This window comes from Trachypithecus francoisi, unplaced genomic scaffold, assembly GCF_009764315.1.
Source record: "Trachypithecus francoisi isolate TF-2019V2 unplaced genomic scaffold, Tfra_2.0 Lachesis_group12, whole genome shotgun sequence".
Lineage (NCBI taxonomy): Eukaryota > Metazoa > Chordata > Mammalia > Primates > Cercopithecidae > Trachypithecus > Trachypithecus francoisi.
In genome coordinates this window covers 46,892,494-46,918,265 of record NW_022681457.1, presented here as the reverse complement: position 1 = coordinate 46,918,265, position 25,772 = coordinate 46,892,494, and the positions used below count along the sequence as shown (strand labels likewise).

Sequence of the window (25,772 nt, the reverse complement as noted above, 5' to 3'; positions counted from 1 at the left end):
TTCTGTTAAAAAGTGGTTACTATTCCCCAGCATACACCACTCTCTTACAGACACACAGAGATCAAGGGCGTATTTTCTAATTATGTCCAAGTATAGGCTGCAGTGTTCTGTGAAAAGAAACTAACCTTTGTCAAATATGTGATTTGGAACATCATTATAAAGATCAAAATGATGGAAATTTCCAAACTAGGCAGTCAAATGCATTTCCAGAACAGTGAGTTTTTCACTTCTGTCTACAGCCCTCCTTGCAACATTAGGGGTTTTCCTAGATTGTACTCAGAAGAGAGTATCTCTAGCCCCCTCCTGTGGCCAATGAAGAGAAACACAAGCCTCCTAGACCACTGGGTAAAAGCTCTTTAAGATTTACATATTCTTCTAGAGCTGTGTCTTAAGAAACCAGGTTCTATCACTAGGAGAATGTGAATTTAAAATAAGATGATGTGATGTGAGAGCCTTAAAAAAATTATGTTTGGAAAAAAATTATGTCCTTAGGAAATGGACTTTTTCCCCATATGAAGCTGTCTGGTGGATTGAGATTGCCTTGGCTCTGGGGGAAGTGGACAAGGACAAGGGCGATATCTGGTGGGACACTTACACTATTTCTAAAAGTTCAGAGGCTCATTCACACCCACACGCTTACCCCCAGGCTCCTCTCTCCTTTGTCATTACCTTTATTGAAGCAAATGCAGGTGAATGTCCACTTTCACATACAAACCTCGTGCTGCCTTTTGTGACTCCCAAGTCCCCTCTCTAAATGTGCCATGTCTTCATTTAACTTGGTTTCATAAACACAGGAATTTGGAGATGAGGGGCTTGGGGAGGAATTAGCGGGATTCCTCTTTGGCGGGATTCCCCAATGATGGGTGATACAGATTGTGTTTTTTTTTGAGACGGCGTCTTGCTCTGTCACCCAGGCTGGAGTGCAGTGGCACAATCTCGTCTCACTGCAACCTCCACCTCCTGGGTTCAAGCGATTCTTCTGCCTCAGCCTCCCAAGTAGCTGGGACTACAAGCACACACCACCACACCCGACTATTTTTTGTATTTTTAGTAGAGATGGAGTTTCATCATATTGGCCAGGCTGGTCTCGAACTCCTGACCTCGTGACCTGCCCACCTCGGCCTCCCAAAGCACTGGGATTACAGGCGTGAGCCACCACGCCCGGCCAAGATGTTCATAAAATACATATTTTTAGCATACCAAACTAGTCTTCTCAGTAATTCAAAGAAAAACAGAATCCTATACTGGATTCTGTTAGGAGGACTGGTTTCTGTTTCTAAGCCTGCTTGTTTTCCCATCTGTAAACAAAGTCCAATACACGCTGTCTTGGAGATTTGTGTTCTAGTTATATGTCAGAAAGGAAAGTACTAGATGCTGTCCTTGCATTTCATAAGATTTTCAGTTTTATCTTCCCAAGAGCTTCCTATGTTTCCTCTGCTCCATTCCATGGATCCAAGGGGAAAAAAAAATCTTGCATTATGCTAGAGCTAAGTTGTTTTCTTACCTACCCATTAGATGATACCTCAAGATAACTTTCTTGAGTGTAAATGGCTAAAGGTAAATGTAAGTGCTAGGCACTAGGCACTATTCTAACAAGCACTTCACATAGACAGTTCTACCTGGTTCTCATGACAGACTCAGGAACGGGTACACTTGCCCTCCCCATTTTGAAGGTGGCACATCTGAAGCTTAGTAAGATGAAATCATTTGCTCAGAGAGTTGCATTTACCAGCTGGCTGTCTGCTCGCCACCCACTGTAGGAGCTGCTTTGCCCTCAGACACTCAAGCCAGTATCACTCACATCTTTGCATTATTAAGTCCATAGACAGTCTGGCATTTCTCTTCAACGCTGTCTCTGCAGAGGTTTCTGTGGAGGACTCTGACCGCAGTCTCTCCTCTGAAGGTCACCTGTCCCTGGTTTTATTTGCTTCTCCTCTGGCCTTTCTGCTTCATCCCATTCCTGAGCTCATCTCCTTTTCTAATTCTCAAACGTCGCTCCCCATCCCTGACCACTGTCCTTCCCAGTGGTCTCTCTGAGGGGCCATCACTCCCATGGCTTTAACTGCCACTGAATAGTCCTCTCTTGTCATGAACATCCAGAGTAAACTCGGTTTACCCAAGACAGGGAACCAGGAATCATTCTTGGTTATCCTTCTTCCTTATTCCCCAAGTTCAGTTAGAGACCAGGCCATGACTCTCTCCATCTCTTACGATTCTGTGCCCTCTTTCGCTCTGCCCCAACTTAGCTCAGACCATCATAAGTTCTAACTTAGATTATTCAGTGGTCTTATGTTCTGCTCAGTTCTCTTCATTTATTTGTAAGCATACTGAAGCATTATACTAGCCACAGGTGCTGTATTCAACACTACTGTCTTAGTCTGTTTTCTGTTACTTATAACAGAATGCCTAAAACTGGCTAATTTATAGAGAAAAGAAATGCATTCTTTCAGTTCTGGAAACTGAGAAGTCCAAAGTCGGAGGACCACTTCTGGTGAGGACCTTCTTGCTGGTTGGGAGTCTCAGTGGAGTCCCAAGGCAGAACAGGGCATCACATGGTGAGGAGGGGGAGCATACTAGCTCAAGTCTCTCTTCCTCTTCTTATAAAGCCACCAGAGCCATTCCCTTGATAACCCATTAATCTATGAGTGGATTAATCCATTTATGAGGGCAGAGACCTCATGACCCAATCACCTCTTAAAGGCCCGCCCTCTCAATCCTGTCACATTGGAGATTAAATTTCAACATGAGTTTTGGAGGAGACAGATAATTCAAACCATAGCAACTACCTATGGGCCCTGCTTTACAGAGCCTGTCACTTGATGAGGAAGATGGACACTGAATCATAAAATAAGTAACCGCTGTAAGTGTTTGCTATTGTTATTTTCCTTGGCTGTTTCATGGGCTCTTTGTATATGAACTTGCATAATTTTCACATTTTCTTTCCCAATTTTCATAATGTTCTTTCCCATTCTACACTGTCTCTGTGCTCTGTGCTGTGCTGCCTTTGCAGATGTAATGAAAGGTCAGTGTTTGTTGTGCAGAGGAAAGTAAAGGAGCTCTGGGTGTGTGTAGTAACCAAAAACCATGAAATTATATAGGAGGGGGCTAATAGAGATGAGAATTTAAGGACTTATTTTCTGAGATGGGAGATTTTTCATTTGGAACTTGAGGCTGAAAATAAATAAGCTGAGCTGTGTGTGTGGGAGAAGTGCTGTTCCAGGCAGATGGATCAGCATGTGCAAAGTCCCTGAGGTGAGAGCAGGAAAGAAGGAAGACCAGTGTGACTGCAGGGTGGAGAAGGCGGGGGCAGGCAGGAGAGAGCCGGACTGGGATCGGAGACACTACTGTGAAGTCTGAGAGAAACTAAGGTTAGATTCATCTCCTTCCCACACATTCTTCTTGCTGCTGTGTGCTCCAAACCAAAAATCTGATTACCACTCCCCTCCTTGCTTCTGTTCCAAGAAGCAGTTTTCTCTCCATATGGAGAAGGCTTATAAGATTGGCACTATGTCCTGGGAAAGTGCACAGTGAGGCTGAGAAGCAGAAGTGGGTATTCTCGGCGGTGGTGTTTTAATTTGTTTGATCTCTTATTAATGATGAACTTGATGTCTCTGCTTTTATGTGAAAGAACTTAGAGTATGTCAGCAGTTTTGCCTTTTTTTGAATGGAGCCCAAATGGATCACTTTCCGTTGAATTCTATTCTACAGTAAATATTTATATATAAATTTGAGTGCATTTATTAGCAGCTCACTTTTTTTTTTGAGATGGAGTCTCGCTCTGTCATGCAGGCTGGAGTGCAGTGGTGCGATCTCAGCTCACTGCAAACTCTGACTCCCAGATTCACGCCATTCTCCTGCCTTAGCCTCCTGAGTAGCTGGAACTACATGCACTCACCACTATGCCCGGCTAATTTTTTTTGTATTTTTAGTAGAGACGGGGTTTCACTGTGTTAGCCAGGATGGTCTTGATCTCCTGACCTCATGATCCACCCACCTTGGCCTCCCAAAGTGCTGGGATTACAGGCGTGAGCCACCGCGCCTGGCCCAGCTCACATGTTTTTAAATGTATAGCTTTATATCGGAATGTTTTGCCTTATATATGTAGTTCTGAATGAATGCAGTGTGATTTGTTTCTGATATTTACCATTTTGTTTTAACAATAGACAAAACATTTATTGTTTGAACTTCTTTTCACACTGCCATTTTGTTTGGAAATTATTCTCTGGTAAGGTGGTAAAACAGAAACATTTGAATTCTGTTTTTATTCCTCAGCTCAGAAAAACGCTCAGTATGTCCTGGTGTTTGATGCGTTTGTCATTGTGATTTGCTTGGCATCTCTTATTCTGTGTACAAGATCCATTGTTCTTGCTCTAAGGTTACAGAAGGTAAGAGCGTGTTCACATTCTCTTCCTGCCCTCTTGGCCTGCACCCTCAGTTTGCTCAAGCAGTGGACCACCGATGTTGTGCCACCTGCCTTTTCTGGAGACCTTTGACTAAATTAGATTCCTCTGAGTAGTTGCCCCCTGTGAGGCATTCATCAGCCTGACGTGTAGGAAGTGAGTAAAGGCTCTGACTATGTCAGGTGGGATCAGATAATTATCCTGCTTAAAACTGAGTTGATATGTACAGACGCACAGTGGTGAACTCTCAGGCTTTTGAATGTTTCCAGAATAACGAGGCCCCCTTCAATTCAGGAGTGATCTGAAGAACAGAGTAATAGCATGTGTGGGTTTCATCTTTTGTCTTCAAATCAGAGTTCATTTTGACAGGGAGGCATGGTAAATGGATTATAATGAAGCATAAAATACTTTATTCTGTTTTTCAAATAGTTTTAAAATTCTCCCTTGAGTTTCATTTTGCCTTTTTACCCTCAGGGCTCTTATGAATATATACTTCTGCTCCCCACATATCTCATCCTGGCTGTGGCATGTGTACAAATGCACACTGGGGTCGAGGAAATCGGAAGTCCACAGAGTACCATTTGTGGAGCAGGGACGTAGTCTGCATTTGATTTTGCCTAATCCTGACCTTTGTCAATGTCCTTTGTAAATATCCACCTCTCTTACATGCTCCCCGATCTCCTTGATATTCTGAATGCAAAGTTAAGGTCCTATCCCTGCCAAGGTGAGGGGGCTCATATTCGAGCATGCACTCTGGAGCTGGCCTCCCTGGACATGGATCCTGGCCTAGCCTCTCGGTGCCTCAGTTCCCTTCTCTGGGTAATAGACCTGCTAGTACCTGCTTCATTGGGTTGTCATCGGAATGGATGTGTTGGTAATATGAAAAGTATTTGGAACGTACTGTATGTTAGCTATGACAAGAGCCTGCTGGAGTTACCATGGACGTATTTCATATTTGAGGTAACTTCACAGACAATTGAATGCTTACTCAGACTATGGGGGAAAGTGTGTGCTATAACCTCCACTTTCGAGGTGGATATGGCAAGTTGGAAAGGCAATGCCATGTCCTTTTACAGGCCTTCTCCTTCCAGAGGGCAGTATGGTTTGTAAGAAACACTTCTTTAAATGTTTGCCTTAGAGATTTCTAAATTTCTTCCTGGAGAAGTACAAGCGGCCTGTGTGTGACACCGACCAGTGGAAGTTCATCAACGGCTGGTATGTCCTGGTGATTATCAGCGACCTAATGACAATCATTGGCTCCATATTAAAAATGGAAATCAAAGCAAAGGTGAGGGAAGCCCATTTAAAGTCTCTGTTCTTCATCTTCTCCTGGACGGCTACAGGCATCTTAAGACATATGATCCTTTGGAGACAACTTTGATTCTCGTGTCTTCCCTTTTCTCACACCGGCACAAGTGAGGCCTCCCCTGACTTGGTTCCTCGTGAAGGGAAAGTAAGGAAGCCAATGTTCCATGGAACGAAACTTGGCAACAGCTCCAGAATAGTGACAAAGCTTGAGAAGATTGATTATTTGGGCCTCATTTTTCTTTTTAAGTCGTAAAAGGAGCAGCTTATACATAAACCAGTCCCTTCCCTGAACCTGCATGTCAAGAGCTTGTAGGGAGGATCTGTGACCATTGGGTGCTCTGACGGATGGGGTGAGGGCAGGAATGTCAGACTGCCTGCTAAAGCCTGACCCTTTGTATAACTTAGTTGATTTGATCTCCTACCTAAGCCTCAACTCCTCCTTCACCACACTGTTCTCCCATCCACTCTCTGCTGTTGGTCAGAGGTCCTGCCAGCCATACCTCCTAACCCTGGCACGCCTACTCCTCCCCCATCCTGGCTCCCTCTGGCTTTCTTCAGGCTTTTTCTTCTCTGGCCAACTGTGACAGCAGTCTCCTCACCAGCTTTCCCATCTTCTGCTTCATACCTCTGAGATCCATTCACACAGCTGTCAGAGGGGCTTTTCTGAAAGTGTCTATCTGGCTGTTACCATCCTTTCTACCTCTTGGGGCCTACTTTGGGCTGAAGCAGCTTCCCTTGGCAGCATGGTCTCTGGGGTCATCACCATCCAGCTCTGCCTCTTGCTCCTGCCCCTGCTCTGACCCTGCCCCTCTAGGATGTCTTGTCAGCTTTGTACCTTTGTTCAGCCTTTGTCCACTTATCTGTGGCGCTTCCTCCCAGCCTGTCCTGCAGGCCCGTCTTTGCTCTGGGGTCGTGTCTGTAGTATCCCTCTGTGATGAGCTAGGCGTTGTGTCTTTCACTGCATTTAGCATATTGTATGAGAATCATATTTGTGTGTTTATCTTTTCAACTAGCCCTAGAATTTCCTGAGAGCTGAAGCTGTGTTAGCAAATCATGTGGGAGTTTTCTTTCAAAAGCGGCTGAATTGTATTGTTTGGTCCTTAACAAACACCATTAATTTATATCCTCGAATGCCTAGGTCAGTGATAAATGCAATTTCTATTTGAGAATATTATTTGGAAAAAAATTTAGTTCACCCTAAATGTAATTTCTATTTGAGAGTATTTGGAAAAAAAATTAGTTCAACCAATTGAAATACTAAAAGAAAACGAAAAACACATTTGGAATTATATCTGTTTTTCTTTTTTTTCTTTAAAAAAACCTCTTACTATCACCTATAGGAAAGCAGATAGTTCCTTTTTTATTAATTGGTTTAATGTAAGGTTAATAAGCTAAGTGGAGTCAAATATTTTACTCATTTCTCTCTCTCTCTCTCTTTTTTCATTCCTTAGAATCTCACAAACTATGATCTGTGCAGCATTTTGCTTGGGACCTCTACGCTCTTGGTTTGGGTTGGAGTCATCAGATACCTGGGTTATTTCCAGGCGTATAATGTAAGGATGTGGCACTGGCTAGTGCCACTGCAGTTGAGACTCATTTATTCTTTGGGTTCTAATAGCTGCGTTTTCATTTCACCCATTCTGTTCATTCTTTTTTTCAGGTGCTGATTTTAACAATGCAGGCCTCACTGCCAAAAGTTCTTCGGTTTTGTGCTTGTGCTGGTATGATTTATCTGGGTTACACATTCTGTGGCTGGATTGTCTTAGGACCATACCATGACAAGGTGTGTAGCACACATTCCTCCTTCTGCACATGGGGCACGTGGGCCCTTGAACATGGGCTTCTAGCATTTACTTGCTTCCTGGTCTTCTCTAGCACGTACCCTTGACATCAGTAAGCATGTATCTTTGTATCCGTTTTCTTTTTCTTTTTTTCCTTTTCAGGATATAGAAGTGACTACAGGATGTTGAAACAAGAACTGTACAAGACTAGAAAGCATGTATTATAGTTGTCTGGGACTGGCTTAAGGGGTCACATGGTTACCCAGTGCTCATCAAATGGGAAATGTTTGGACATGCGATCACTATATTAAAAATGAAAATTAAGTGAGGAAAATTATTATAAAAAATTTCCAATTTAAAGTATTATGTTTTTCGTCCAAGTTAATTGAGAAGAATGAAGATGGGCAGAGACTGCCTAAAACGACCATAATAGGTTTATGATAGAAATGGTGACACGTCTTGTCTCTGCAGATGGTTTTGATTATAGCATCATCTTTGTGCCTTATTAAAGATCAGTATCTGAATTCTAAACTATTACCAAACTTCAGTGAGCATTATAATCTCAGGGACATCAAAGTTGTGCTAAGATGTTTTTGTTATAAAATCATGCATTTGATTGGTAGATGCATCAGGAAATGAAACTAGGTAAGCCTTGTTTTTAACCCAAAAAAGTAAAAGGAGTTATTTTATCTTATGGATTTTCCTCCATTGGGCCTGTGGCAGTTGGAACAACAGAAACAACAAAAATAGCAGCAGCCAACACTTACTGCTTGTGTGTTAGACACTCTGCTGGGCATTTCGGTGCTCTTTCTTATTTACTCCCCACAACAACCCAGGTACTGTTAGCCTCACTTAGGTGCTCCGCAAGGAGAAAAGAGGTTAAAAATGGTAAATATTCCTTCCAAGTTTGTATACCAGTTCAGCCTTAAGTTTTGACCTTGTTAGTTGCATTAACCAGAAAACGTGATCAAATCTGGTTTACAAACTGTTACACATGAATCTTAAACCTCTGTGCTGTCCTACCAGAATAACACCGAGTAACCTAGCACACTCAGACTTTCTCCTTTTTAGGTGTCACATTTAATATGTCTAGAGAGAATTACTGTTTTTCCTATTTGAGATAATATATAATTAACAAAGTGACAACCTCTGGGTTGGTAGTAAATCTTGATAATATTGCTCTTCAAATTCTCTGTCACTGCTTTAAAGGTGACTCATGAGAAAAAATTATTCTTTGGTATGATCTCTCTGATTTGGAGAACTTACTGTCTTAGAGCCTGGAAAAATGTATTTTTCTTCCTTGCTTTATGCTCTGAAAGCTTTTCCACATCTCTGTCACTAGAGGGCAGTGTTGCACTGTGTGGAATAAATACTGTGCCTGAGGATTCAGCTTTAATTCACTGACCCCAAAGTCACTGGACAAGTGGTCCCATCTCTTTTGCACCCCACCCCCGTCTCCCCTACCTCATCATTATTCTGGAAGGTGCTCAGATAAGGTTGCTTGAATTTTACTAGATGGCTACCATTCTCAACTGCTGTTAGGCATCGTGCCCAAGATTCTTTTCTCCCTTGCTGTGTTAACCCTTCCCTCCCCTTCTCTGTGAAGAAATCCGATTGTCCTTTTACAGAGAATAGGCACCTTCATATATTAAATAATATTCCTGAGATTACCCAGCTAGAAAGTGGCAGAGATAGGATTCAAACCCAGGTCAGCCTGACTCCAGTACCTGTGCTTTGACCCATACCCTGTAGGGCTTTTCTTAGTGTTATCTAAAACAGATCATTGCAAGAGAGCATATAGTCTGACAAGAAACAGTCTTGTACTTGGAGATCAACCGTGAGAGGACTGCCATGTAATTGGTCTCATTCTCTCAATGGTGTCAAGGTCACCTCATGGAAAATGAGGTTATTTGTTTTGTGAGCCTGACTACATTTCCATATGTTCAATTTGTCCTTTCAGAGGATCCAGGTGAAACTGGGATGCTCTGAGCCAGCACTGTCCAAGAAAAATACAAGTTGGGCTACAATTGAGAGCCTTGCCTATACTGTAAAATTTTCTAGTAGCCACAGTAAGAAATACAAACCAGATGAAATTAATTTTAATTATGTATTTTAAGCCTAATATACCCACAATATTACTTCAACATGTATTCAGTATAAAATATTGAAATATTTTACATTCCTTCATACTAGTATTTTTGGTGTGGTGGATATTTTATCCACACAGCACATCTCAATTTGGACTAGCTACCTGTTGGATGCTGGCTATTCACACATTCCTGGTGACTACCATTATGGACACTGCAGCTCTAGACTTATGTCTTTCATTTAATATCAGCTTTCCCTTTATACCCCTGGAGGAGGGGAGGGATAAGGGATGTCTGTAGGGTTGCCCACAGGTTATGGCATCTCTCACCAGGCTGATATATTGGGGAAATGCACAGCTGAGTTAATTCACTGAATTGTACAAGTCAATTGGGGAAGAGAACATCAGTCTGGTTTTGGAATTTTGTCCTTTTCTTCTCCATATTGCTGCCTCTTTGAATCTGAAGTTAGAATATTTTATTGCCCCTTGCACCCTTTCCCCCAAATTAATCCAAGCTGTCAGCAAGTTCAGGTTCTGCCAGTATCTGAATCAGAGGACTTTTAGGTTACCCGAAGCCTTGAAAAGCTAAGCATTCGAAGCGGGCATTTTTGTAGGATTTTTAGAATCACAGCAACCTTGATTGTGAAAGCTAATTCTTTCTTTAAAACAAAACAACTGAAAAGGAGACATCAGGAAAACCATTTGACTGATAGCTGGGGTCCCATAACACTTCAGCTTCCTGTCTTCCTGTTAGGCATCTGATTTCAGGGGCTCAATGGAAAGGAAGTCAAGATGCAAAAAGTATCCTGCTGATGTGTGTTCCCAGCACTAATGGACTTTGGCGCGGTGCCCTTCCAAAATGCCTGGGCACAGAGGGTGAGAGACTGTTGATGTTCTTCCAAACCTCATCTTGAATTATTAAACATTACTCTAATGTGGCTTTTACATTTCCAGAGGACTTTTTTTTTTTTTTCTGTGAGGAATAAATCATAACCTTGCATTGTCCCCGTTTTACAAATGAGAAGACCAAGGCTTGAAAAGTTATTGGACTTGGCTGATGCCATGGGTCAAAGTTCAGCAGACTCTGCATTACATTTTCCTCCTTCCAAGGCCTCTGGTTTTAGCCACGTACCTCTCAGCTAAAACATTTTGCCTAAAGTTTGCATGAGATTCTTGGCACCAGCTCTTAAAGCAAATATTTATGTTGTTCTCTGACACAAACCATTGCAGGTTGTGGTTTCATTGAAATGAAAGGTTTCTGGCCCAACTGCAAACTTATCATTTGTGAAATGAATGGTTGGATTCTCACTGTGGGGCCAGAGAACCTATGGGGACTCTTTATGGAAATACCCATTTAATATGCATTAAATGTCTACTGTGCACCCAACATTGCTAGGTTCTTACAGACCAAGTTCTTGGAGGGGAGGAACTATGGTTTGTTCCTCTTTACATTCCCAGTGTCCAGCATAGCACATAGACCATGGTAGGTGCCCAGAAAGTTTGTTGAACGAACAAGAAGCAGAGAGAGAGTAGTACCTGCTTTCCAGGGGCTTATGATTGCTCAAGATCCAAAGGAATGCCCTACAAATGTGGTCCTTCTAGACTGGAAGCACATTAGGACCTTGAGTATTTTTAAGCTCACTTCTACTATGAATTTGGCCACTGAAACAGACACTGGTTCACAGCCACTTCTTGTACAAAATGGCAGGGTGTTACCAAACACCTAAAATTGACTGGGTCTCTGTTTTAACTCTTTGGTGTGTTAAAATAATTCTCATGTTCACAAGAGGAGGGGGAGGTAAAATGGTTATGAATAATGTTAATGTTGAGACAGATATTTTATGTAGCCTGATAAGTGAGTAAACAGAAAATTAAAAAACGAATGTGACATGTACTGACCAACTAGCTATTTGCAGTTGAAACCTGAAGCATGGACAGTTGTGCTTGGACTCAGAGGTTCTTGAAACTAGAGAAAGGAATTGACTGGATTCCAAAACAAACTGAGAAATATGAATTATTAATGGTGCTGTCAGAGTTGTAACTGACATCTATAGAAACCAACTTTAATGTCAATGTTTTCAGCTTTAACTTCAATGTTTTAAGGCTAGTGTTGGGTTTGGAAAATATTTACTCTGGCAACCGCCTGTTTTACTGTTAAATAATCTACATATTGTTAAGTGATCTGTTCATTTGGATATTTCTTCTAGGTCTTTTTGGAGAAGGACTTTAGTTCATCAGAGTTTTTGCTGATGCAGCAAAGCCATGGGTGGGATCCTTGTTTGGGGTGCATTTGTAGACCTTCCCCCTTAGCCACCAACTTTACGTTACCTGGTCCAGCCATGTGGCTGGAAAGTAAGGCATGGTGTTTGTATCTAGTTGGAGTGTGTGTGTAAAAACAATTAGAAGACCACAGTTCATTCTGTGATTCTTACCGATACGGAGTGCAGAGAAAGGACTAGAGCTGCCAGGGCACTCGGTCTTGAAGTACACTCTGAAATAACCCTTGAATGTTGGTTTAATTGGACGCAGAGAAGAGAAAGAACATAGCAGGTGAGGAGAATAAATTCCATGAGGGAAAAATGTAGGGATGGGCCTGGTGTTGGAAGAGAAGATAAGCACAGCATGTTAATACTGTCAAGAAGGAGATGTAATGAGACTGCATGAAGGAGGAACTTATCACAACCTTCTTGGTTTAGATTTTTATTTTGTATCCAAACTTTGTGTAATCTCACAAGGGAGAAATGACCTGAAAGCCTTCTTCTTAAAGTACAGGTTTTACTGCAGCTTTGACTGGGGAGGGTGAAGAGATTGGAGTAAAAGAGACTTCCTTGGAAGTTTCTGTAATAATTCAGAAATTCATGTTGACATCACAGTAGAGTAGAAAGGGTGAATCGGACAAACATGATAGGAACAGACAGGCCTTAGAAGACTGAAAATGGGGAAGAGTAATCAGTTCAACACAGAGTTTTAAGGACTTAATTATTTCAGAGTAAATGTTTCTTTGGTAGGAGATTGGAATCACTGACAGAAATAGGGCAATTTAGAAAAAAAGCTCATTTTTTCTGGTTAGGGTGGTAGAAAGTTTTGTTTTGTTGGCATTTTCAAGAAGTGGTCTGTTGTATAACAAATGCCAGCTGAGCACAGTGGCTCATGCCTATAATCCAAGCACTTTGGGAGGCTGTGTGGGCGGATCACCTGAGGCCAGGAGTTCGAGACCAGCCTGGCCAACATGGTGAAATACCATCTCTACAAAAAATACAAAAATTAGCCGGGCTTGGTAGCAGACACCTGTAATCCCATCTATTTGGGAGGCTGAGGCATGAGAATTGCTTGAACACTGGAGGCAGAGGTTGCAGTGAACTGGGATTGCAACTGCCTTCCAGCCTGGGTGGCAGAGTAAGACTGTGTCACAAACAAACAAACAAACAAACAAACAAAACCTACAAATGCTCTCTAAGTGTAGAAAACATAAGAAGATGCTTATGTTAATCAGGAGAAAAACCAGGATCTAAACTTGTTAGATCCTGGTTTTAGATATATAAAAACTACATAGGGAAAAACTGTCGGAATTGTTAAGAGATTAACTTTGAGAGTATGGAGGGGTGTGTGTGTGTGTGTGTGTGTGTGTGTGTGTGTTTTAAAGAGACATGGTCTTGCTCTGTTCCCCAGGCTGTAGTGCGGTGGCAGAACCTTGGCTCACTGCACCCTGAACCTCTGGACTCAAGAGATTCTCCCATCCCAGCCTCCTGAATAGCTGGGACTACAGGTGCACCACCATGCCCAGATAATTTTTGTATTTTTTGTAGAGATGGGGTCTTGTAATCTTTCCCAGACTGGTTTCAAACTCCTGGGCTCAAGTGATCCTCCAACCTTGGCCTCCCAAAGTGCTGGGATTATAGGCATGAACCACTGTACCTGGCCCAGAGGGGGTTTTTGAATAATGTTTTCCTACTTCTCATGGTGTTCTAGCATCTTAATATAAGTAAGTTACCACTATTACGAATGACAAAAACAATGTTAACAAAACAAGCTAACTAGATACCTTCTGCTTTTTAGAATACTCTATTTCAGAAACTAATTTTTATCTCCCCCTACAGTTTGAAAATCTGAACACAGTTGCTGAGTGTTTGTTTTCTCTGGTCAACGGTGATGACATGTTTGCAACCTTTGCCCAAATCCAGCAGAAGAGCATCTTGGTGTGGCTGTTCAGTCGTCTGTATTTATATTCCTTCATCAGCCTTTTCATATATATGATTCTCAGCCTTTTTATTGCACTTATTACAGATTCTTATGACACCATTAAGGTAAGTAATTATCAATATTTGCAGCCAAAAAAATCACTGCAAAGTCTGTATAGATTATAGGAAAATACCACATTTTAAAAACTTAAAATATTACAGTTCAGATTTTGAGGTTTTATGGACAAACTTTTTAGACACTGGAGATGAGTTTTAGGACATCGTCCCTATTACCCACAGCAGGGTGGATTGGTTTGGAGGGGTGGTGGGAAAGAAAAGGGAAATGGAGTCAGGATGGGTTGAATGGGGTAAGTCAGGTAGTCGGGCTGCTGGTCTTAGCCCTGACGGATTATACCTGCCAGTGTGGCTGCCTGGAACTTAGGATTGAGTCATAAGTTTCAGGGATGAGAGGTGACCGGCATCCTGACAACTCTCAGATATTGCTACAAATCACACTGGATAATACAGCTACTGGCATGGTGCAGGCTTCCTTTAAATTATGAAAACTAAGGCTTTTGTGACTGTTTAGCTTCCTACTTTCTTAAGCTACCTGATGGATTCTGTATCCTTTCAAACTGGGCCCATTTAACTGATTTGTGACTTGAAGGAAGTTCACTTCCTTGGGTGCTGGTACGTTCTTCACAGCAGATGGTCATGCTTAGAAAATCCTGCTTCAGGGTCAGTGACTGAAAAACCAGGGGTGCCATGCCAGTGCCTTTGTCAGGGCTGTTTTCTGCTTAATCACTTTCTCAGAATAACACAGAAGAAAGCCAGTCCATTACCTTTTGAGCGTGTGGGGAGATAAGTAAGTGTTCAGGTGGGAATGGTAGTTGGCTCTCACATCAGGGCTTGCATGGAGAAGGAAGAGGTGCACACTCCTGCCACAGAGGTGCATGTCTTTGATGTGGCAGTGTCCCTGCATGGTGGGGGCCAAGCCTCAATGTTAAAGTGAGTTGTCTCATTAAGCATGAAGGGAGGAAGTCTTTGTGTCTGCTTGGAAAAAATCTGTCTTCTGTTCCACTAGGTGACCAACTTCCATAAAAGTAGAGGAAATAATGATTATTTCCCAAGCAGAGTCTACATTGCCGATGTGTGTGTGTAGTGGGAGGTCTTATCTAGTCTTGCTGTTAGCATTAAAGATTTAGACTTTTTTTTTTTTTTTTTTTAAAGAGAGAGGGTCTTGCTCTGTTGCCCAAGCTGGAGGACAGTGGTATGATCCTACCTCATTATAGCCTCCAAGTCCTGGGCTCAGTCTATCCTCCTGCCTCAGCCTCCAGAGTAGCTGGGACTACAGGTGCACACCACCATGGCCAGATAATTTTTGTATTTTTTGTAGAGATGGGGTCTCACCATCTTGCCCAGGCTGGTCTCAAACTCCTGGGCTCAAGTGATCCTCCTTGGCCTCCCAAAGTGCTGGGATTACAGGCATGAGCCATCGTACCCAGACTAAACATTTGACTTTGGATTATTTCCTTCATTACCGTTTTTTTTTTTTTTTGACAAACCTCTCCCTGGCTCTCCTCTGCTTTCTTTCTGAAGTTTTTCTTTGGATTGTTCTCTGTTCCCACAGTGGCCCTGGCTTGGTGTTCTGGGACTGACAGATTGATTCATCATTGTTAACATCAGTTCTTGGATCTGAGCTAGCAATGTGGGAGAGTTTTATTTTAGCAAAGGTGGACTTGGTTTGTTGACAAAAGAGCAATTTCTCATGCTTTATAAATAAGGTAACAACATTGTATACTTTCTAAAGAAATTCCAACAGAATGGGTTTCCTGAAACGGATTTGCAGGAATTCCTGAAGGAATGCAGTAGCAAAGAAGAGTATCAGAAAGAGTCCTCAGCCTTCCTGTCCTGCATCTGCTGTCGGAGGAGGTCAGTATCATGTTTATTTGCCATGTTCCTGAGATGGGCTGCTCTGTTGCCTTAAGAAAGAGCCCCTCCAAGATTACCATTACATTCAGAGATCAGCTTCTCATGGGAAATAATTCACCTTTCTTTTCTTTCCTCCCACTGAAATTGGCTTTCGAAATGAATTATTTCTTCTAAAACAGGGTTATGTAGAAAGCTACATGATGTGATTGGAATCTCTTAGGAATACTATGAAACTCTTAAGAGAAGGCATAAATTATGTCCTTAAAGTCAAGAGGCTGAACTCTTAAGTGGACCAAGTAAGAGGTCAAAGCTCTTATTTTTAGAGGTGGAATTCTGGGAATGTCAGAGTCGTTTTCCCTTTTCACAGTATGTGGTACAAGCAACCTTTCTTGATCAGAGCAGGAAACCTCCTTGCGAGGAGGCCGTCCAAGTGCTTGCTTAGCAGTAAAACACCGGTAGCTCTTCCTTGCCCCGCTGTGCTTTGCCTGCTGTTCGTCAGGACTTGTAGGGAAATGGTCTAGACTTCAGTGGACAAAGCATATTACATAGTGATTTGTGGACTAGAATGGGGTCATGTGAAGACAAATTTTTTTTAATGTGCCTGTGTTTGCTTTCATCTGAAGTCAGGGGTGCCAGTTTGTAACTAAAAGTATACTCTACACATGTTTTTTCTTTTTGGAAGGACTCTCTAACCCAAATTCCTGAAGGAAGCTAGGAGAACATAATTGCTATTTAAAACCACAGGATGCATTTTTCTGTTAATCAATTCATACAGCATCTTGGGACTTACAATGATATGACTGAGCAGATCCAGAGAATGTCTGGTAAATAGAAAATGAGATCTGAGAAGAGTTGTTTTCAGAATCACACCTTTTTTTCTCAGAGCATTAAATTGTCGCTATGAAAGTTGGGATAAAGGAAATTAATTTTCTTAATAGGCAGCTGCCTCCTAAGAGGCACCATGTATAAGGAAAGTCTCTCAAAATCTCGTTTTTACTATAAGGGGGAAAAACTTTATTGGAAAATGTAGTCATGAATTCTAAAAAGTAAATGATAGGTCTTTGGTGTTTGGACCTTGGTTTGTGCCACACAAAGTCCTGGGAGGTTGTTAAATGTTTCATCATGCAGCCCTATGGAACAAGTGAAAGATTTAAGGCATGGACCCCAAGATGTTTGGGTAAGATTGGGTGTGAGTGGTGAGACGCAAGGAGCAACAGCAGCAGACTGTTTGCCCTAAGGTATGCTGAGGGTTGTTGAGAAGATGCATGGTGAGACGGAGGGTCTGCCCCTCATGAAGAGTGAAAGAATTCGAGGGAACAAGAGAATCTACCAAGGAGATCACCTAAAGAACTAGGATGATGAAAGTTTTGAAAAAGAGGATATCAAAAAATAAAGACAGGTAGCTGTAACTATGTTTGGCCAAACGATGATCCCGAGTGAAGTCAGCTATAGCAATTTCAATGGAATCATCAGACCAAAGCCTAAATCCCAGGGTGCTCTTATGGACCCTGCAGAGTGAATGAAGGGCCTAGGCCCTGATGGAAGGAAATGGATTGTAATGAGGCCTTGAGAACAAGTGATGGCTTTGACTCCCTCTAAAATTAAGTATAGCTTGATGTGTTTAAAAGCTAGGAATGGGGCTGGTTATGGTGGCTCATGCCTGTAATGCCAGCACTTTGGGAGGCCAGGGCAGACGGATCGCTTGAACCCAGGATTTTGAGACCAGCATGGGCAATGTAGTGAGACCCTGACTCTTAAAAAATAAAATAAAAGCTAGGAACAGGAGAATGGACTAAAATTGAGGAAGGCTGTGAATGGAGGCGAAAGATGAACATAAAGATTCAGCTCTGCAAAGACTGGTTTCTGTCTGGTGATACCATGACAGGTGATACCTGCTATCCCAATGCTGCTTCCTGCAGAGCATGGCTGTGGTCACTCTTCAACAAAGCAGTCCAACGACAAGCACACATTTGATTCTCCTTTGAGTTTTTGACAGAGCCCCTAGCCTGAGCATCAGAACACCTGGGTTTTCATTTTGGACACTGCCATTAACCAAGTGTGTCCTGTGACGTCTCCTAAACCTCTTGGATGGATCAGATGACCTCTGAAACCTCTTCCAGTTCTAAAGTGATGTGGTTCTTTGGAGAGAGATGCTTGGTTGAAGAGACGCAGAGTTAACCTTTACCTTCCTCTATTGCAGTGAAGGAGGAAAATGGACTGTTCTAGTAATTGATAAGGCCTTGTTAGCGAAGGGCCACAGAGGTTCTTTTTTTTTTCCAGAAACAAACTAATATATTTATTGAGTAAAACATAAATGTGAATGTGACATATGTTTTTCTTTTTTAAAATTTTACTTTAAGTTCTGGGATACATGTGCTGAATGTGCAGGTTACATAGGTATACATGTGCCATGGTGGTTTGCTGCACCTATCAACCCATCATCTAGGTTTTCAGCTCTGCATACATTAGGTATTTGTCCTAATGCTTTCCCTCCCCCTTCCCCCCACCTCTCAACAAGTCCCAGTGTGCGATGTTCACCTCCCTGGGGGCATGGAAGTTCTTAAGAGACAGGTGACTCCTCACAGTGTTTCCAGAAACATCTGATCAAACCGCAAACAGTGGACGTTGCCCTTCTTTATTTGTTTACTTATTTATTCTGAACGTTGGTAAATAATCAGAACACCTTGCCTGTCTTAATTTTTCATCCTCTTATATGTTTCACTCAACATGTCCATAATCTATGTGGGCCTAGAATATAGAGTATTCCTACTGCTCCTCAAAGATTTTAAATTATTCTGTCTTTTCTCTTTTCTTCTTTCCCTTTCTGTTATAGGAAAAGAAGTGATGATCACTTGATACCTATTAACTAAAGTTCTTCTGCTAAAGATGATTAAAGTTCAGGCATCCTTATTCAGCAGCTGGACAGAGGAACCCCAAATGACTTGGACCAGCAGTTCCAAAATGACTCTCTTATTTACTTGCGGAGTGGGAAAGAGGACTAATGGTTAGCCAGCTGGCCATGACTGAAATTCCAGCTTTACTTTTTATAAACTTGAATGATAAAGAATAGACCACAGGCTACTACTGGGCATTAGTGCAATTGAACAGTGATAATAAAATTCTCTATTAGTCTGTTAATTTATGACATGATCTCAGAATGGAAAAAGATCACATTTCAGAGTGTGCAAACAGTCTTTAAAGCCATGTATTTAAATATGTGTGTTTATTGTCAAATAAGGGTTTGTTTTAAAGGTGATTCCTGGTTTGAAGACATTTGTTAATTCATGGTCTGTATAGAAATGAAGTTGGTTGCAGTACCAATCTAGAGAGTCCAAGCTGGCAAACTACTAAGCTATTTAAAGATCACCCTTGGCCTGGCACAGTGACTCACACCTGTAATCCCAGCACTTTGGGAGGCCCAGGCAGGCAGACCACTTGAGCTCAGGAACTTGAGACGAGCCTGCACAACGTGGCAAAAACCCATCTCTACAAAAAATACAAAAATTAGCTGGGCATGATGGCAGGCATCTGTAGTCCCAGCTACTTGGGAAGCTGAAGTGGGAGGATCACCTGAGCCCTGGAGGTGGAGGATGCCATGAGCCGTGATCATGCCATTACACTCCAGCCTGGGTAACAGACTGAGACCCTGTCTCAAAAAAAAAAAAAAAAAAGATCACCCTCAAATCAACAAAAAGACCTCATGCTCATGCAGTGGACATTTCTTGGCCTGTTTTCCTGTGGGTTTTTCTTCAGCATGATATGAAGCAACTGTTGGCATAGCCAGTGGGATGAATAAGAAATGGAATCATTTGTCTGCCTCGTCACTTGTGCTAATGGTCGGCTGTACACACATGATGTGTGGAAGTGACCTGTATCTGTGGTCACTCATTTTAACAATTGAACTCTGCTGTGTTGGTCATTTACCTTTGTCTAGCAAAGAAATACGGTATATTTTCTCTAAATAAATTTATTTTTATCATTCCATATGGCACCCTTACTATTTTATGCATTGTCTCTAAACAACTACCTAGTGAAACATTCAGATCACATCTCTCTTAAGCACTTGGTCTCCAAAAGGGATTTCCCAATTGCTTAAAAGCAGTGAAGGACACACAGGGGCTAGGATATAGAAGTTATTCAATAAATATTTATGATGATAGCTTGAGAGATGAAGATCACTTCAGGCATAGACTTATTTCATACTTGAGCTATCTCAGTGGTCAACTATTTTAAAGTTACTGGTGAAGAGGAGAATTGAATTAAGCAGGACCCACTCTCCTTCCAGGGCTCTTCCTCTTTCTCCTTGGCCTCAGTCGCCCTCCCCACAATCCCCTACCCAATTTTCCTTCTCATGTCACCTTCCCCCTCCTTGCTCTGACTCCATCTTCATATGCCTGCACCAAATCTAGGCAGGGAAAATCATGCAGTTAATACTATTAAAGTTATTAAGAGAGTAGATGACTCATGTCTACACACAGGATACTTTGCTAAAATTATCATTTTAAACTTTCTTTTTTACAAAATACGTGAAGAGTTATGTTTGATTTTTAAACTAAGACACCATTAAACTGGTGGTTCTGGGGTCATTTGCCTGAATCAGAGACGTAATTTGACCACTTGTTAACTTCTGAGTATATTGTCATATACTTAGTTTTGTCTCTGAAAAGAATTGCTAATTTTTTTTCTTTTTATTTATTTATTTATTTAGACAGATTCTTGCGCTGTTGCCATGCTGGAGTGCAGTAGCATGATCTTGGCTCACTGCATCCTTCACCTCCCAGGTTCGAGCGATTCCCCTGCCTCAGCCTCCCGAGTAGCTGGGACTACAGGCATGTGCCACCACACCCGGCTAATTTTTGTATTTTTTTTAGTAGAGATGGGGTTTCACCATGCCGGCCCAAATGGTCTTGATCTCCTCACCTCGTGATCCACCTGCCATGGCCTTGCCAAAGTGTTGGGATTACAGATGTGAGCCACCGTGCCCGGCCCAAGAATTGCTATTAACATGGTGAAACCCCATCTCTACTAAAAATACAAAAATTAGCTGGGTGTGATGGCAGGCGCTTGTATTCCCAGATACTCGGGAGGCTGAGGCAGGAAAATTGCTTGAATCCGGGAGGCGGAGGTTGCAGTGAGCCAAGATCCCGCCACTGCACTCTAGTCTGGGTGACAAAGCAAGACTCCGTCTCAGGAAAAAAGAAAAAAACCCTTTCACTTATTCTGCAGCTGTGACTGCTATTTGAATAGAAGATTAATGATGGGTTTTCATGCTCATATTATTCTTCTATTGGCTTTCATGTTTTCTTTTATTTCTTTTCCCTCCAGCTGGACAAAACAGTTATAGAAAGAAAAATGTTTTTCAGGGTTAGTTCACATCTATAGAAACATGGTTTTCTCCCTTTTTAATGTTAAACAAGTGTCACTTTACCAACTGTATTGTCTATTTGGATTTTATTGAACAATGTTGTCTCATAATTCTGCTAATAGATGCATCTGGGATAAATCATTTTCTCTCTTATCACAGGCCTCCACTTAGAGAGTTCCCTGTGAAAGTTAGGAGACACATTCTTTCTGCCTACTGGTTTCATTCTGGGATCTCCAACCCTTGAATTTAACTGCTTGGCTTGTGGTGACACAGTCAAAACCATATGCAACATTTTAAAGCTTTTTCACTTGGGCTGGGAGTAGAGAGTGTGTGCATAAGAGCCATCTAGACAGACTTGAGTTAAAATTCCAGGTTAACCTAACTTTAAGACCCTGAACAAGTTGCTTTCTTCCTCTAAGTGATGATAAACCTCAACCAAGACTGGCACTTAAGTCGCATAATTTATGCAGAACCTGGTATTGAATTCATTCCTGAGCTGTTATTTCCTTTTGATTCTCTACCATGTTTGCAATAGTTTCCATAGGACCATGGAATAATGCAGACACAACTTTGCTTCTGCAACCTGTCTGCCTCAGCTGTCCTCTTCCTACTGCTACCCAAGTCTCCTTGGATAGGTCACACCATGCATCAATTTCCTCATCCATAAAATGGGGGGATTATGAGGATTAAATGAGTCAAATGTAAAGTACATAGAATAGGGCGTGACTCCTAAATGCTCAGTGACTATTAGCTCTTCAAAAAAAAAAAAAATGTCTTACTAACGTGGTCTACAAATGTACAAATCTATTCATCTGGGCCAGCCAGGAAGATTTTTATTTTATAATGAGCTCACCACACACTTCTGGTGGACTTTGTTCTAATTAGAACTTTTAGTGTGCAAAAGTCCCCCATCTAGCCCTGTCCTGGAAGCAATGATCAGTTCAGTTCTAAGAAGCTCACACCTAGCTATACAGGAGCAGCAAGGAGAAGCAGCCTAAACGGCTGGGACACAGCTGTCAGTCCTGATGGAAGAGAAAAGGTCCAGGAGGTGCACAAGCTGTCACAAAGCCTCAGTCCTTCACCCCGGTGAGACCCGCAGTCCTCTACTAGGACTACCCCCTTAACCAAACTTGTCAGAATGTATGAAATTCAGGCCCACTTGCTTCTCAACCCATTGATGATTCAAAGTGGTGAATGCAAAAGAGTGAGAGAGAGTAGTTAGGAAAAGCTCTTCGTGTGATTTGAAGCACTGTCCCCTACTCCTGCTGAGGACCTACACTCCATCAATTATAAGAAGGGTACACTGATCCAGTGGAAACCTAGGCTTGGAATCTTGGGTTTACGAAAAGCACAACAGCCCAGCCTTTTAATCTAGGAGTAGCCAGTCACCCTCTTGTCCCTGTGGACCTTCATGTAAAAATAGTCCAGCACGGTATTGATGTTCAGGGGCCTTTCTAAAGTAACTGGGAAGGTATATTCAATAAACTGCCACCATGGTCTTGGCCACAGAGTTGTTTCCTGACAATATCAAGAGCTGTGATGCTTACAGGTATGATTCCAGATACCTGAACAATTCACTTGTGACAGCCACATATTGCAGTAACATTAGATGAATAGACCTCATTTTACTGCTAATCAGTTCCATCTTTATTTTCTTGCAACTTGGACAAATTTTATTTTGCTTTGCTTCACTTGAAGTTTGAACATTTTAACCATGTAGTCCCTCCTCGTTTACAGAGAATATGTTTCAGGACCCCCAGTAGCGGCCCAAAACCCCAAACAGTACTGCATCGCATACAGGTTGAGCATCCCTAATTCGAAAATCCAAAAGCTGAAATGCTCCAAAATCTGAAACTTTTGCTGACATGACTCCACAAGTGGAAAGCTTCACAGCTGACATCATGTGATGGGTTGCAGTCAAAACTTTGTTTCATACATGAAATTATTTAAAATATTGTATGAAATTACCTTTAAGCTATGTATACAAGGTATATATGAAACATAAATGAATTTCATGTTTAGACTTGGATCCCACCCCCAAGATATCTCATTATATATATGTTAATATTTCAAAAGCTGAAAAATTCAAAAGCTGGAACACTTCTGGTCCCAAGCATTTTGGATAAGGGATACTCAACCTTTATATATTGTGTTTTTTCCTATACATACATACCTATGATAAAGTGTACTTTATAAATCAGGCACAGTAAGAGGTTAACAACAATAACAATAAAATAGAACAATTATAATAACAATATACTATATTAATGATAATAAAATAGAACAATTATAATAATATACTGTATTAATAAAATAGAACAATTATAACAACACTATACTGTAATAAAAGTTATAAGAATGTGGTCTCACAGAATATCTTACTATACTGTATTCACCCTTCTTATGATCTGAAATGATAAAATGTGTATGTGATGAAGTGAGGTGGGTGACACAGGCATTGTGATGTAACATTAGGCCACTACTGACCTTCCAATGATACGTCAGAAGGGGGTCCCAGATCATTGAGCCATGGTGATTTCAACAGATGTCAGAAGCAGACGATGTTGATGAGGAGCATCTCAGCATGGACACACTGGGCAAAGGGAGGATGCACGTGCCAGGATGGATGGGATGGGACACAGGAGATTTCATGACACCCCTCCGAATGGCAAGCAATTTAAAGCTTATCAAGTATTTATTTCTGGAATTTTCCATTCAATATTTTCAGACCGTGGTTGATCCCTAGTAACTGAAACCACAGAAAGTGGATAAGAGTAGCCTACTATATTGCAATGAGGTTGAGTCTTTCTCTACCAAATAGCTAGAATTTCACACAGTTCGTAAAGCATGCAAGAAGTAGCTCTTGCATGAGGAGTGATGAGGACCTTACAGGCTGAACCCTAAGCACAGCATTCTGGTATCAGGCACTTGAGGAAGGACAAGAGGCACAGGAACAAGAAACCGCTGGTCCTGTGTCTTGATGCAGGTGTTGACTGAGCACCTCTACTTTTCCTTCTTACACATGAGATGCTTCAGGCTGTGGATACTGCTGACATGCAGAGCCAGCTTTGTCGCTGTGTAATCCATACATTCTCAAAGAACCTTGTGCTTGGCTTAATGGTCTTCCATCAGTCTTGAAATTCTTAATATTTCTTGAACAAGGGACCCCACATTTTTGTTTTTCAGTAGGCCGCACAAGTTATGTAGCTAATCTTGATGATAGGATTATATAACTCAATGATTAAAGCATGGTTTTTTTTTAAAAAGGCTAGGAACCCAGGAATGTACTTTTAAATTTAATACATTTAATAAAAGAAAAGCATGAACCTGAATTGGAATTGCTTTTTGAAAAAACGGACTTTTTTAAGAGCAATTTTTGGTTTACAGCAAAATTGAGAGGCAGGTACAGAGAGTTCTCATATCCCTCCTGCCCACACATGTGTACAGCCTCTGCCATTATCATCATCCCACACCAGAGTGGTATATTAGCTACAATCCAACCAATGAAGCTGCATTGGCACATCATTACCACCCAAAGTCCGTAGTTTACATTACGGTCATTCTTGGTGTTGTACACTCTGGATTTGGACACATGTATAACATGTATCCACCATTATAGTATCATACAGAGTCACTCCACTGCCCTACAAATCCTCTCCTCTGCCTAGCCATTCCTCCCTCACCACCACCCCACACCTGAACTCCTGGCAACCACTGGTCTTTTTACCAGAAAAAAACCCTGTAGTTTTTCCTTTTCCAGAATGTCATATATTGGAAATCCTATAGTATGTCACCTCTCCAGAGAGCCTTCTTTCACTTAGTGATATACATTTAAGTTTCTGCCACGTCTATTCATGGATTTGCTTTTTAACAGGCATTTGGGTACACCGTTTTCCTCTGTCCTCACAAATAAGTGGCTATGGAGCCACTTCCTGCCTTACAAAGATGGAGATTAAACTTCTGTGTTTGGTGATATTGATCAAGGTTCCCACATTGTGCCTGAAGGCTGGGTGCTGAGCTGCTCTCCTTTGTCCCATGCCCCACCCTCCACCAGTGAAAACCCTCATTTTCTGGCTTTCCATTTAATGTTTTACCCTTAACGGAGACTTGGTTTAGAGTGGTTCAAATTCTAAGCTCAAGCATGTTTGCCCAGTTGCCATATGACCCCCAGCCTTGTTAGGAAAAACTACAACTCATGATTGTTTTATTATGGGCTCATTTACAGCAAGTGCTACTGCAAACCAGTGCATGAAAAAGATGGCAAATGTTTCTCTTGCCATCTGTCTCTGCCAGAGAACCAGGGAGTGAACATGAAGCTAAACGAGTTACAGACAATCATTTCCACACCACCTTACATAACAAGGACAGCAAAACTTTGACTTCTTAAAGACCTCCGGGAGCTATTGGCTATAGTGAATGGGGGAGAGAATTTATTAGGGTGATGTATGTTTCTTAGTTTCTAATGATACATAAATTATCCCATGAGCCATAATACATATGGCTTAAAGAGAATTTTAAATGAAAGCAATTTTTTTTCTAGCACCACTAATTGCCTAGCAGCAGTAAATTACTCATTCCCCACGGCCTATGGGCTGTGGTCATTACTCTCTCCTCGAGGTTGAGCAGATGTCCCCCAAGAGGAATGTTTGCTCTGAAAAAGTGAATTTACATCCTCACTTGTGAGCCCGCCATGCTAGGTCTACAGAGGGAGCAGGAATTAAT

General features: G+C 41.7%; 1 protein-coding gene across 7 annotated transcripts in view; it reads left to right on the top strand.

Moving 5' to 3' along the window:
- Window positions 1-19,669, top strand: part of MCOLN2 (mucolipin 2) — a 73,882-nt gene extending 54,213 nt beyond the window's left edge. For 6 of the 7 annotated variants that reach the window (XM_033225451.1, XM_033225450.1, XM_033225453.1 and 3 more), the window contains exons 8-14: window positions 4,273-4,385; window positions 5,539-5,688; window positions 7,160-7,261; window positions 7,369-7,491; window positions 13,673-13,879; window positions 15,564-15,685; window positions 18,519-19,669. In XM_033225451.1, the coding sequence (XP_033081342.1) occupies window positions 4,273-4,385; window positions 5,539-5,688; window positions 7,160-7,261; window positions 7,369-7,491; window positions 13,673-13,879; window positions 15,564-15,685; window positions 18,519-18,555 (854 nt within the window). In that variant the 3' untranslated portion in view covers window positions 18,556-19,669. The remainder of the gene's footprint in view (window positions 1-4,272; window positions 4,386-5,538; window positions 5,689-7,159; window positions 7,262-7,368; window positions 7,492-13,672; window positions 13,880-15,563; window positions 15,686-18,518) is intronic. The other variant, XM_033225454.1, reaches the window with a different exon arrangement.
- The last annotated feature ends 6,103 nt before the right edge of the window (window positions 19,670-25,772 follow it).